The sequence below is a fragment of the Struthio camelus genome, chromosome 3 (assembly GCF_040807025.1).
Source record: "Struthio camelus isolate bStrCam1 chromosome 3, bStrCam1.hap1, whole genome shotgun sequence".
Lineage (NCBI taxonomy): Eukaryota > Metazoa > Chordata > Aves > Struthioniformes > Struthionidae > Struthio > Struthio camelus.
Genome location: NC_090944.1, coordinates 74,055,769 through 74,070,103, shown reverse-complemented (window position 1 = coordinate 74,070,103; position 14,335 = coordinate 74,055,769). Strand labels below are relative to the sequence as shown.

Below are 14,335 nucleotides of genomic sequence, written 5' to 3'. Positions count from 1 at the left end.
CATTGCTCACCATGCTTTGTTTAGGGTGCTAGACTGTTGTCTAAAGATAAGTGGTAAGTTCTTGGAGAAAGGCAGAACTGGAATATAGAAAACGTATGCATGTAGCAGATTGACAAAGAGTCTGTTTTGCAGTTTTAGAAAGCAAAGTTTATTCTAAAGGATGCAAATCATAAAAGCAGAAAAGAAAAACTAGGAGGGAAAAAAGTCTCATTTTTGGCTTGCTAGAATCAAAGCATCATAGCTCTGCTTACGTATCAGAGCATGGTCAGTGTCACGTCAGTGAGATACTTAGTAAAGAATAAAACTTGGACTACCTGAAATCATAGCGAAATATGATTTGTTTCTTTTATCACTCACTTTTGCACTTATCTGTTTTGATATCCTTGTATGCATTGTAGCAAAGCCAAAATAGAACTTAAAGTTTCAAGTCAATAAATTGATGTATTTAAGAGTAAATTAAACATGCCATGAATCAATATAACTGTGGAACAGGTCTGTCTTTTACAAGCTGATAGTGTTATTTTTCCTTTAATCTCAATGAAGATTGCAAATCCAGTAAAATATTATAACTGTGCGGTGGTGGATGAGTGGGGTCTGTGTGTGTTTATGTGAGAGGGAAGGAAATGGGAGGAGGATGTATAAATAACAGACTCCTAAAAATATCTACAAAGCATGTGTGGAAAACGGTAAAATATTTTTGCTTCCACGAATTCTTGCTGTATAAACAGAAGATAAGCACTTAAAATGCCTAAAAGTATAATTATGTCCCTGTTAAATTGCATTATTTAGAAAGTAAACTTGTATGTTTGTTTTTTCTAGGTTCAAGAAGGCGTTTGAATCAGAGCCAACATTACAGTCAGGAATTAATTATGCAGTACTGCTCCTGGCAGCTGGACATCACTTTGATACTTCTTTTGAGCTGCGGAAAGTTGGTAATTATAGCTTTCCAATTCACAGTGAAATTGCATTCTAGTCGAAGTGAGACATCACCCACTGTCTTAGGGGAAAAAATCTGATGGATGTAGAAGAATGCCTTGATAGTGAGCATGTGAATTTTTAAATTGGTCCCCCTGTCACCACTGATCTCACCTGGTGAGGGTGAGTTTAGCACTGTCATGAAGAGCTGGTTCCAGTCTTAGCTGTTAGGTCTTAGCTGTTTACCAGAGCTTAGTAAAAACTGACAACCCTTCTCTGTGGTGACATTTTTTTGTATGAGCCAGAAGAGACACCTGAAGGTGGAATACTGTCCAGCTAGCGTTCTCGAAAAATCAATTCTATAGAACAATGGGAAATGTGAACAAAAAACTCATCCTAAAAGTGGGGCAAAGGCACTAGATTTCTGTTTGGGATGGCCTGAGAAAAGAAAGGGTCATGTTCCTCTTCAAATGCTCTGTATTGTGTTGTCCATTTTCTTTGGGTTTTTTGTTGGATTCGAGGAGAATGCAAAGTCAAGATTATAATAATACTTCTATAGAAGACATGAGAGAAAACACTGAATGTTGCAATACATAGTAGCGTATCCTCTGTAAGTGGCATTCTTCTCCATGAATTTGTGTAATTGTTGACTTATTTTAAGTTCTTTCTTTAACCTTTTATTTTCTAAGAGGTTGTTACGTGAGAAGGAAGAAACGTTCTTCACTCCACAGAATGTGGCTGTAATGAACCAGTGCTATAGGTTAGAAGTTATGTGAGCACTGTAACTTTGGAAGTAATTTTCTAGGTAGAGTTCAGATACCATCTATACTGATGTTCTGTTGCTTTGCAAAAGTGTTAGTGACAAGAAGTTGCCAGCTGGGTTGTTGCATTTTACCTTTTAAAAAAGACTGTATTATTTTATGATATTTCCCAATGTTGATTTGGTAAAGTTGAAATATTTTAGGTATGAATTGCTTTTCCCCAGATTGTTATTACTTCATTTGACTTTGGAAGTTTTACTTACTCTATTTACAACATGTAAAAGCCAAAATACGTTAATCAACATAACATGACTTTAAAGTGAAAACAATGAAGTAAAACAGTTTGACCTACTGAAACAAAACATTTGTGTAATATTTCTTTTAGCAATCAGCTTTCAAATGTTAGCTTTGATTTGGGATGAAACAGAGTGTTAGTCTCCCTCACAAGATGCTAACATCGTTATCTGACCATCTGTACTCTCAATTTCTTCTCCTCAAAAGTACAATCATGGTTTTGGTCTGTGTTGTTCCTCTTACAAAAGCTATACTACATAGAGTACTATGATGAGAGGAATCTGTTTTCAGTGAAGATCGTTTCAGACAATGGATCACAGGGAAAGGGATGTTATGTGAATTTCTCTTTTTCATGCTGAGCAGTCTTTTGAGTATGAAGCTTGGAGCAAGATGGTTATTTTCATAAGAATAATGGAATTGGAAATGAACTTCTCTGGTGGTAGCGAGGGTGTTCATTTGGATGTGATAGGCTGTGTAGAGTTGCCCTAACTACCGTGCTTGCCCTTCTGTGTGTGGGTGTGATTTCACTTCTGGGGTTGGATAGAATGCTGTCATCTCCTACACTGAAATTTGAGTTCTTGTGTCAGTGTAGGAGGTAAAAATATATACATTTTGCTTTCTACATAGCATCTGCAAATTTTAACTTAGCTGGCCTAATTTTAAATTACAGATAGCTTACTGAATCTGGCCTATATTTGTTGTGTAGTTTAATTTGAATGCTTCCATTTAAGGAAGCTTCTCAATTGCACACAGGCTATGGCCAGTTAGATTTGGACACATTGATTATACTGATGAAATTTGGATCAGATGCTTGATGTCTTTTTCCTGTGAGTTTGGTCGCTGTTATTTGCCCTATTATATGTATGGAGAATTTTACAGACATTACTTAGGGTTCCTTATTGCTTCAGGTTCCATCCATGGCTGATGAATGATTTAGTGGAGGAATACCCAGCTGCTGGTTGGTGGAAGGATATTTTGAAGATATCGGCGAGATAATCACTTTTATGTACAAATTTGCTTGGCCTCGGCTGAAAACCCTTGATATAAACAATCCCTCCTGTTATCTACAGTGTCTAATCTTATTTCACTGTGTTTATAGGAAATGTCAAGATACTTTGAAACTATGACCGACTTAGCTGTTTTGAAACAAGGTTTCAAATCCAGAGATAATATGGACCCTGCGTGTGTCATTAGTCATTAATTTCTTGGTGATAAGGCTTGGGTCCATGTGGTACAGTGAAGTTTGTCAACTGGCCTGAGTTGTATTAGGTTCTGAGGGCAATTTAGCTTTTTTTTTTTTTGTCTTCAACAAATGTGATTTTTTTTTAACAAAAGCTAAGTAAACCACAGGGATTGTGTTGGAAAATCTGTTTTCTGCCCAAGGTCATATGTCATTCTTTAGTGTCATCTCCTGTTTTGATCTGTGTTCGTGATACCATTGGTGAGCATTAGTTTGGCAGCGCTGTCAGTGTGGTGTCCACCCGCAGCGTTGTCGATAGCATGCAGAACCCAGAACAAGTCCATCTTCGGGGGAGGATGAAGAGAGAAGCAGATTGAAGTTCAGTCCGGGTTACATGGAAGTGATATTGGTAGGTTGGGAAAGGCTAAAGACGGATATGACAGAACCATACCAGCACTTCTGAGGGTGTATAAGGCTGTAAATAGAAGATACAGATCTGATTACCTTTGCAGTAATGTAATAATTTTAGTAAAAGTAAGAATAAGTCTGGTAACTAAGGTGGCTTTTACCCATTTGCATCTGGTCAGAAAATCTGTCTTCTAAATTTTCCCATCTATACTTGACAGAATAATAGTTCATAATGAAATGATCACATGAAGCTTTAATAAAAGTCCTCTATATGTTTTCTGAACAGGGTTGTTTTCTTAACCGTGGTGCAGAACTTTGAGACCAAAACATAAATGCGGTGCTTTGCATTGGCACTAATGATCTCTGTAGGCTGTGACTTTGGCACACAAAGGATCCAGTAACATGAATTGTTTTGTCAATATTTGAGCAAGGAAAGCAGTTTATTCAAAAAGCCTTCATAGTAAAACAAACAAACAAACAAAAAGTAATATCTAGTTACTGTGTCTTATTTTCTTCACAAGCTGTGGGTATGTTCTTGCTATTATAAACATAATTGCTACCCATTAATAGCTCCTTTATCTTTGCTCATTTATTGTTAAAGCAAAATATTTTTCATAAAATATACTGGAATTCTGCTTTTTTTTTTTTCTGAGAATGTTAAGTTTGTGACAGAAGGAGAGAAGTTGCTTGTTTTAAGAAAAAAAGACCAAAACACTGGAAAACAAAAAACCACCCCTCTGTAAAGTAGTTTTTCCTCTTTTGATTCCATTGCTAATGTCTCTACACTCTGAGGGCATTTTTTTAACTTGCTGTTTGGGGCTAAGTTAACATTTGTGGATGGGCTTTATAAAGGAGGGTTGGCAAACCAGAGTGCATTTCAGCACTGAGCACCTCAGCTATCTCAGGGGAATATGAAGAGAGGATGATCTTGTCTCCTTTAAGGTAGCAGGAGCCAATCCACTGAATGTTTTGTTAAAACTTCTGACCGCTCCAGGCCGTGTAGCAGTAACAGTTACTATAGTACAAGATATAGGAAACTTTATGTAATCGGCATTCCCAGACTTGGTGTGCTCAGATATTGCTGCTGCTGGTTTTCCTCTCTGCTAGGTCTCACGTGTTTATGGGAGGGGTGCACATCTAGTCCTCCTGCCCCTGTCTTTCTCTGTCTCCCCTCCATATCTCCTTATGGCATCAGCAGGGATTCCAGATCCGCACTCTCACCAACCTTAACCTCCTACTGAGTACTTCTCCCCGTCACGCCAGGTTCCCCAGCTGCTCCCCACATGAATTGTACCCTTTCTCAACACCGCACGCTTCCTTTTACACCTTGCTTTGGCCCTGCTCCTGCATCTAGAGCACTGGGGGCAGTGGGGGTGGGTTCCTGTGAGCACCTTGAAGCGTGGCTGAGTGCCTGCAAACCAGAGCCCAGCACTGTGGCTCGCTGCTGCGAACTGCTTCTCATCAGCTCCTCAGCAGTCGCTGCCGCTGGGAGAGCCGCGACCCACTTGCTCAACGGAGGCCCTCTACGCAGCTGAATTGCTCCCTTTTCCCTTCCCCTTAGCAAAGGGATACTCTTGTGAAATGATTCTTGTCCCTGCTGATACCACTTCCTTACTTGCCCTGTGGTGAGGCCATATTCGAAGCCCATGGAATTTCATAGGCGTCTGTCTGCTTGTGTGTGTTGCAATCGCACGTATGCACGTGTTGGAAGTGGTAGCAGAGCCCTTCAGCCTTTCAGGAGACTGCTGAATACTCTAGGGTCCTGGAGGAGATGAGTTTTTCCATTTATTGTGTTGTGTAGATAAAGTGTAGGTTTTGGTTTCTAGAACCCAAATGGAGTTAACATAACTTAAATTTCCCACTTCCTACCTGACACCACTGACTGCGTCATGAAACAAAACATTTTGGAGCCCTCTGTTGACAATTTGTGTGTGTGTAGCACCCTGCTTGAAAGCCTTGCAGAGCTACTGTGATATACATAAAAACAGTGACCGTCATATATTGTGAAATTAATGGAGATAATGTAGCTGTGAGATATGGAGATAATGTAATGGAGATAACTCCATTACAAACTCACAAAGATCTGAGAAGTTTTGTAAAAGCTCTTGTATATTTTCAGGAATAAATTAACAACCTTTGCTTAAGAAGCAAACAAGTCGTGTTTTTAATTAGATTTGAGTGTTATTTTGTTCTGTGTGTTAGGCATACGTGACCACTTCTTGTTGGCAAGAGAGCACAAAATGTGAAATGGACATCCAATAGGCTATAGACCAACTGTATTTAAATAAAATGTAAAATTGTCTCCGTTTATTGTGTGCTGTTGATAACTAAATGTAAACAGCATGAGAAAACAAAATGAACTTTGTTGACTGAAGCGTCATTAATATAGTGATATTCATTCTGATAAGATGTATTGCTGCTTCCTTAACGAAGTTTAGTCAGCTAGCAAGCAGAGTTAAGGAAAAGATAAATTTTAACACAACTGTTGATCTTTCTTGGAAATACTCAGCCTTAGTATCAAGAACAAAGAAAAGTGATGTGGGAGGAAACTGTCACAGTGAAGGAGTGTGGAGAAAATGAATAGAGGACTACTGTGGTGAAGAGGCTTGTTTTGTAAGCTGGAAATTCTGTTTTCGTTTGTGGGTGATGGTGTAGCCTGTCCTGTGTTAGCTATAAACATTAGGCAGCTAATGTGAACTAAAAATCATCCTGAAGGCCACAAGGAAACTTACAGTTCTCAGAAAACGTAGCAGGTCAAGATAAAACCTGAGCCTCTCCGTGGTCTTGAGTTGCGGAGGGACTTACGAATATTAATAGATGTCTTTCATTGGGGTAGGACTTGCGGCAATTAAAAGAACATCACTGCTGGAAGAAGCCCAGTGGATCATCTCTCCCTTCTGCATGGGACCTTGTCTATAAAGGTAAGTTTGGGGCATGGGGCTTGTAAGTCAAAAAACAAAGCAGAAAAAAACATAATAGGTGCCATATTCAGCATCTGTTAAGTTTTTACAGCTATGTTGTGTAGCCTGAGGCCCCAATTTACCTTTACAGATGAGGTCCATGCAAGAACATAGGTAATCTGGCTGTGGCCTTGTCCTGACAGCGATGTCTTAAAGTTCCTTTCTTGAGAGGCCTTTAGGAAGAGGGGGAGGGAAAAATAGCATCCACTACAGCTTATGATGTTTGGAAAGCATATAAAAATTGTCTGGTAAGTATAATTTCCATCTTAATTCATTGAAATGGAGAGGCTACAGTAATTTAAGCAATGAATAGATTGCAAATCAGGAAAATACTTATTTTAAGATTACATCAATGCGTTCCTGTGACCTATTATTCTTATTACTACAGGGGTAAAGATCAGCAGCCTGCTTGGTAAAAAGGGGAGCTTGGAGAAACTGCAGAGCTATTGGGAAGTGGGATCTTTCTTGGGGGCCAGTATGTTGGCTAACGACCACGTAAGAGTGATCCAGGCTTCAGAAAAGCTATTTAAGCTAAAGGCACCAGCATGGTAAGGTGATGAGCAGGATCGTGTACATTACTGTATATCAAAGCATTCAAACTGTCACAGTCAGTGTTATGTTTAAATTATTCAGACTTCTATGTATAACTCGTATTTATTATTTTTTATTTTTAAATTGAAAAGTTAGGTGTGTCTCTTTCCCCCAGAAAATGTTATGTCTACAATTTCAAAAGAAATGCCATCTTTAAAATTCTTGTTTCAGGGCTAAATCTGGTCAATGTGTAATTGTGTGCTTTGTTTTTCTCCCTGCATGCAAAATCACTTGGTGTAAGAGCTGGCCAGCAATGCTTATGAACAGCAGACCTCACAAGGAGGTGTTCAGAGCTGGTTAAGAATGCATGTTCAGAAAATTGTTACTGTTGGACAGTAACAATTGATGGGAGAAATATATGTGCAAATTATATCAAGGAAGCTGTGAGTTCTAACCATGTTCCTGAGTCCCTGGAGAGACTTCTACTATTAACAGGATTTTTTTCCACGGCAGCATTTTCCAAATTGTAGGCTTGAGGGGGATCACAAGAAAATTATTGTAAATGTATGTGATAGGAGATAATTTCTCTGGTTGTTAAAAGATTTTACTAGTCTGTGCCTTATTTCCCTACACTTGCACACAGGCTAGGGGTTACTTCCCCTTTTTGCCCTTATTCAGGGATAGATGTGATACGGCTTTTTAGTTCAGTGACTGAGAAGAATGGACTCGCCATTCTGCTCAGAGGCTGCTCCAGCCTCTTCTGAGGGCAAAAGGAGCAGTTACTTGTAGATGCTATACTTCAGCAATTACCTTGCAGAGGAGGAGAAGTGGTGGGAACACATGGGCTTACTCAGAATCGCCTGGCTGTTTCTGGGAGTGCAGAGTAGAACAGCTTGGCTAAAAAGGCACAGAAATACCTTGAAATAGTATTTATAGGTTATTGCATATACCAGCCATTTTAAGAACTTACACATAAATGAGCTGTCTGGTGCAAGTCACATCTGATTATGATTGGGAAGAGTGCAGATCAAAGTCCAATTAATGGAAAGGTTATGTAAATCAAGAGGTTCAAGACTACCCTGTACATTCAGCATCTGTTCAGCAAAACCAAAAGACGTGCGCCCTGACAGCAGGCTCCCAGCACCTGCTCTGCTTTGCATGTAGGCAGCCTGTCACCTACTCACGAAGGACTGGGACGCTGTTAGCTGGGGAGATCCTAGGCTTTTCTGGCTAAAATGTTGTCACTCTACCACCCAAAAGAATGCATATATCACGGTCTATTTATTTTTGTCTTTTTATAAAAGCAGAAAAGTCTGTCTCTGAAAGGTGGAATTCAGAGGGGAACGAATGTGTGCATGTATGGAAATGTTGATCCAGTATTGACATAACATAGGAAACATCATCAAAATTGAGAAGTCTGTTGACTTTTCTGACCAAATATTTTATAAACATATTGTGAACAGCTTTTATCTGCAATGCTTTCCAGCTTTACTATGTGTTACATTTTATTAAAAAGCTGGATAATACTCTTTAGAAGTCTCCTGGTAGAGTTTTCTGGCCTTTATGAACGCCTCCTTGTCAGGATTTTATGTACCAGGTGCCTTTGGGGTTTAAGTCTGTGGCTTAAGCTCTGAAAATACAGCACTCTCACTTGTTTTTCAGGAAGGATTTCTCCTGTTAGAAATTCCTTCCCAGTCCATTGCCTGTTCTTCAGCAGAGCCTTCGTGGTGTACAGGGGAGTAGATACAGTACCTTTTTCGGGATATCAGATAGCCTTGGCAGGATGGTCAGAGCAGGCCTAGCTATGGAGCTGTTCCCAAAAGGCCCTCTGAGTTCGCATCTTGTCACTAGCAACTACATTTCCAGGGCAGTCTGAGTGTGATAACTGTGACAAAGCCTCTTTAGTCTTGTACATCTCATTGCAGTAGCAATCATAAAAATTATGTAAGATTATGTTTACATCCTCCACACCCCCTCCCCCCCCCCCCAAAAAAAAAAAAGGCCAAGAGAAATCAATGTTATGGGGAGATCCATAAATCAGCCCCAGAAAGTAAAATACTGGAGAAAGGAATGAACTGCGTTTCGGAGAGAGATTCAGCACTGCTGTTGTCCTTTTTCTAGTATTGCCAAAAGGCTGCTTAGAATAGTTGTTGTCGTCTTTATAGTATAATTAATTCCAGAAGCATCACATTATAAAAATCTGTATTAAGCAACTCGCAATACAAATGCCATACGGAAGGCCGAATAGCGCCCTGGGTTAAAACAGTGGACTTTTTACCTGAGTTTCCCTTGAGGCTGGTCACAACTGGAAAAGTTTCGTATGGGCTCAATTTAGTCTGTAGGTACAGGATTTAGATATTTCATGAAGCTTTCATGCTTTAGGATAGTAGACAGTATACGTGATCAGGAACATGTGCGGGAAGGAGTGTCCTAGAGCTCATTTATATTTCAGGTTAGTAATGTAGTTGCTACATGTCCAGTTATAAATGGGAAGCTGTTATGATTAAAAGCAGTCCTAGAGAACCAAAATCTTACTGGCTGCCTTGGTGTTGCCACAGTGAGTGCTTAAGTTGTGATTAAAGGTAGAGAGATTATTATTTACAAATTGTGTTAAATTTACTATCTCTATCTGCTTGAATAATCGCAGGTACCTGAAGTCAATTGTAGAGACTATTTTGATTTATCAGCATTTTAAGAAACTGAATCCAGAACAGCATACAGCCAAACAGGAACTTGTCGACTTCTGGATGGACTTCCTTGTTGAAGCCACAAAGACAGATGTGTCTGTAGTTAGATTTCCAGTAAGTGTTTCGTCTTGTATTGTTTTGTTTTAATTGTAAAATGAAGGAAATGAATACAAAGCATGGTTAATAAAACACTACTTGCTTGTAGCTTGCCAGGCAATAAGCTGCTTGTCCAGAAGAAATTAATTTCACCTGCATATTAGACTGGTTTTAATTGATTGCATGTGGTTGTAATGGGATTGAACAGGCCGTTCCATATCAAAGTAATGAGAGAAAAGCCAAGATAAACTTTACTATTTAGTGTTTGCTAACGGTGGGTATTTTTTTAAAGCAAAACTTTCCATTCTCTTCCAGGTGATACTATATTATATTGCATTTTGGAGAAAAGCAGATTTTTATTTCTCTCTCTAGCTCAACAGGCTTTGCATATGCTACTCCTAATAAATTCTGTGCTCTGCTAGAGGTTGAAAATGAACCCAAACAGCCCGGAATCTATTGTTCCTACTATTAGACAATAACTTTCAACAACATTAGATTATATGTATTCTTATACTTTCTCAATTTCTCTGACAGATAATTTACTGAAACATTTTAAATTTATTAAATCCTCTGATGCTCTAAAGGGAGCTGCAAATAGCCTGTAAAAAGATTTTTGTTGCCCATATGCATTATCTATGTAAGTAAGGGAAATAATGTCTTGTGTAGTTTTTTTTTTGGTAACTACTAACAAATACAGCACTTAGTGTTTTAAATAGTAGTCATTGTTGCCCTCCAAACGCTTGAAATGTGTATTGATTGCTTGGTACAGTTCTTTTGGCTTCCATGCTTTGGGCTGTGTGTAGGTGGAGTAATAAACCCTAAGGAAGAGATGATGTTGAATAGTAACAGCTTGAGGCAGTAAAGTGAAAACATGAGACTCTCTAGGGAGCTTTGTGCTGCCTCTCTGAAGAGAATGGGCCTAAAGTTTTGGAGGGAAGTAAAACAGAAAATATTTTGAATCCTCTGGACCTTGTAAAAGGGAAACCATGTCCTTTTAAAATTTTTGATGATGAAATGTTGCAATTAAGTACTTAAAATAGGCTCAGACATACAGAACTGCCCAAGCCAAATGGTTTGGATTTTTATTCATATCAAGAGAGAAACTGGTCATTGATAGTGTAGGCCAAAAGATAAACCCAGTGACCACATTATTTGATTGTGTTTTACAGGAAACTGTTTTGGTATTGCAGACAGATATATGATCTCTTGTATTACCAAACTATATTTGTGCCTGTGCTTTGCGCTATATTTGGAAGGAAAATCACACCATTCAACAAGCCAACAAAATGCAACATAATAACTTTTTTCCCTCCCTTCTCCCAGATAGTTACAAATAACTTCTATGAAAAGAAGTTTTCTGCAGAATCCTGCCCATGAGTTGTTCTCAAAGCCTGAGGGCAGGGACTTCCCTGATCGTTGATACCAGCTGAGCTGTCAGTTGCTTTCTTAGCTGGTAACTTCAGTATCATTATCCTTTCTGTAGCCATTAGAGGAAGAAATAACACACCACCCCAGTTTGTGCAATGATCTAAACCAGATTTTAAAAAGTATTTAAGTGTCTAGAGATGCAGAGAAGCTCTTTTAAAATCCAGCTAGTCATCATCCATTTACAAAGTTAAAGGCCATTTACACACTACTTTTCAAAATTTGGCCTTGACTTCTGTCAGCTGCAAAGTGTATACCCATGGTCCTTGGCTCTGTAGGAGCTGGCATGACTTAGATTTCTGACTACTGGCTCCTTCCAAGAGTTCCTGTTGAGGTGTTTATGTATTTTTTAAAGTGACAAAGGGAATTTCTGGTGGCACCCATAGCCCAAGCAGCTTATTCATAAATCAGCTTCTTGTAGACCAGGTGGCCCCAGTCTATCATTATTTATTTCTTAAAGCAGTTTTTTAAACTCCAGAAATCAGTTTGTTAGAAGGAAAATTATCAAACAAGAAATTCTGCATCTTGGATATTTTGGAGATGGTGTTTGATTGGGGCTTTTATTGGGAGAGGGAAGAAGAAAGGAAGGAGATAATCAGGTGGTTAACCATCTTTAACTTTGTCCTGTCTTCTAAACGTTTTTCAGCTAATCGTTGGTGGTCAGAAATCTTTCTAGACATGATGCAGTGGAAGACAGAGTAACCTTTTCCTGAACTAATATCAATACTTTACATTCTGAAAATGAGACTGCCTTCTATACAGGCGATATAGATCTATGGTTTTACACCTCAGATTTTAAGCATTGAAAATCTTTTTTTAAAAAAAGAAAAGTTTTAATGAAAAACCAAATTTCTTCAGACTTTGCTGATGTTTTCCTGTTAAGGGTGTAGATCTGGAAGTAATTCTGGCAGAACATTATTAAAGTAGCAGATTGGCTTCATTTACTGAGAAGTGGCTATGTTAGATCAAATTTTTATGCATTGCATCCCATCTCTTTTACATGGTTATTCCAGATTTTGTTTCATTTATTTCAAGAAAATTTCTATGACCTTTAGTTGTCAGCCTGAGCCTCTTGCAGTGGTGATTATTACTCTCACGAAAATCATTTAATCTTGCTTCTACAGTTCACAGTGGTCTAACTCAAAAGCAGTTAATCCTATCTCTAGAATGATGTGATTTTTTTTTTTTGAGCTACCCAGATATGCTTCTACCAAGAGATAATAAAGGCATACCCTGACTCCGATCCACATGGGAGATAGGCATTCTCAAATGACATTTCGAAGAAACGACTTGTGGCAGAAAAATTTCAAAATCTGGTAGTAGTCAGAGAAATCATGTGGGAAAATTAAGATATGTGTTACTGAGTGATACACAATAGACTTGCATAAAAAGCTAAATTGAAATTGGCATTTTGTGTCTTAAGTAATCCGAGCCATGCTTAACTAGCCCGGTACCTCAAGTTTTATTGTTCATTGTGTTTCCCCTGCAGCTCCTGATATGGTATGACTATAGGAATATTTTTTTACTGACTTTAATAGTTTATACATTTTACATATCTTGCACTAACTCTTAAAAATTATTTTCTTCTACAAGGTTTTAATATTAGAACCAACAAAAATCTATCAGCCTTCATATCTCTCCATCAATAGTGAAGCTGAAGAGAAGACTGTATCTATCTGGCATGTGCTGCCTGATGATAAGGTATACCATCATGTTGTCTGCAGTTGTAACTTAAATTGTGCAAAAAAAAAAAAAGTATGCATATCACATAAGGTGTATAACATGGAAACAGTCATATCTAATGATGGATTCTGCAAAGGAGAAAGTGTTTTAGTATCATACATAAAGATGTCTTGCATGTATGTTCCCATGCATTTTTTTAATGTAGCATTCTTAATCCTTCTTTAAGAATGTCTTGTTGTTTATTGGATCTTTCCTTTCCATCAGCAAAAAACAAAACAAAAACTCTCAGATTGTTTAAACGGGTGCACAGTATACAACAAATCTGTAGAATAAAATTTCATAAGTCGTTTACAATATACTGAAATAACACAAAGGATGTAACATAAACAAATAGAACTTTCTTCTTTTTGTACCTTCAGTATTGAGCGTTAGCTGTGGTAGAGGCTTCCTTAATATGAAGCAAGCAGTAGAAATTGGTATATTGAAATAGCAGTGGAATCAATCAAGCACCAAAGAAGAAATATGTGGTGGAAGGATAGATAGAAGCTTAGAAAAACTAGAACTCGAAAAAGGTGGGAAGCCCATATTCAAGGTGTGAGATATGCAGGCATTATTTGCAAAGGAGCTTAGAAAACCTGGAGATACAAGGGCAGAGGAAAAGGTTGAAGGGCTATTGCATTTTGAAATGCTTAGGAAGCAAAACGTTGGTAAGAGTGAGGACAGGGAGGACATCTGAAAACCTTGGAGAAGGAAGGGTGCATGGAAACGTGAGAAGAGAATATGAAGAACGAGTAGAAGAAAGGTCAGCTGGAGGCAGAACACTGGTGATGGCTTTATTTCTAAGAACTAGCGCTGTTCATTATTCCTTGGCAACATTTTGTTTGCTTGCAAGATTGCAAAGACCTGTTTTTCAGGTAGTTCATCCTTTGGCTTTTGTACTTGAGTTGTTTTAAAAGAGAAACATTTTTGTGTGTAGAGTATGTGAGGCAGTTCTGCTTAGAATTTTTGTTGTTAATGAGACAATGTAAATGGGCAGTGGCTGAAATAGCATGTTTAGTTTATAGCACAAACTGAAATATTTGGCTAGATCAATGAGTTTCTGTTGATTTGTAGTTTATTCTGACTGATGTTTTTCCAGGTGGGTTCAGCCTGTGTGAAAACCAAAAAAAATAAGTATTTTGTGATTTGGGATTTTTTAATTATTTATTTTCATAGAGTAATTTATCTCTAAACAGTCTATTCCATTCTGTCAAGTGGCTTATCTATTGTATAAGAAGGGGCATAGGAATGGATTTTCAGGGCTACTGAGTCCCCTTCCCCTCTGTTGCAGATGCCCTCACCATATAAGGTTTCGCATAACATAGCAAGTATTCAGATGGAGCTTGATTAGGTTTC

At 38.3% G+C, this 14,335-nt stretch overlaps 1 protein-coding gene across 2 annotated transcripts in view; it reads left to right on the top strand.

The window, feature by feature from the left end:
• MAP3K5 (mitogen-activated protein kinase kinase kinase 5) overlaps positions 1 to 14,335 on the top strand; it is a 115,204-nt gene that overhangs the window by 64,108 nt on the left and 36,761 nt on the right. For both annotated transcript variants that reach the window (XM_068938394.1, XM_068938395.1), the window contains exons 8-11: positions 820 to 932; positions 6,907 to 7,066; positions 9,697 to 9,850; positions 12,851 to 12,958. In XM_068938394.1, the coding sequence (XP_068794495.1) occupies positions 820 to 932; positions 6,907 to 7,066; positions 9,697 to 9,850; positions 12,851 to 12,958 (535 nt within the window). The remainder of the gene's footprint in view (positions 1 to 819; positions 933 to 6,906; positions 7,067 to 9,696; positions 9,851 to 12,850; positions 12,959 to 14,335) is intronic.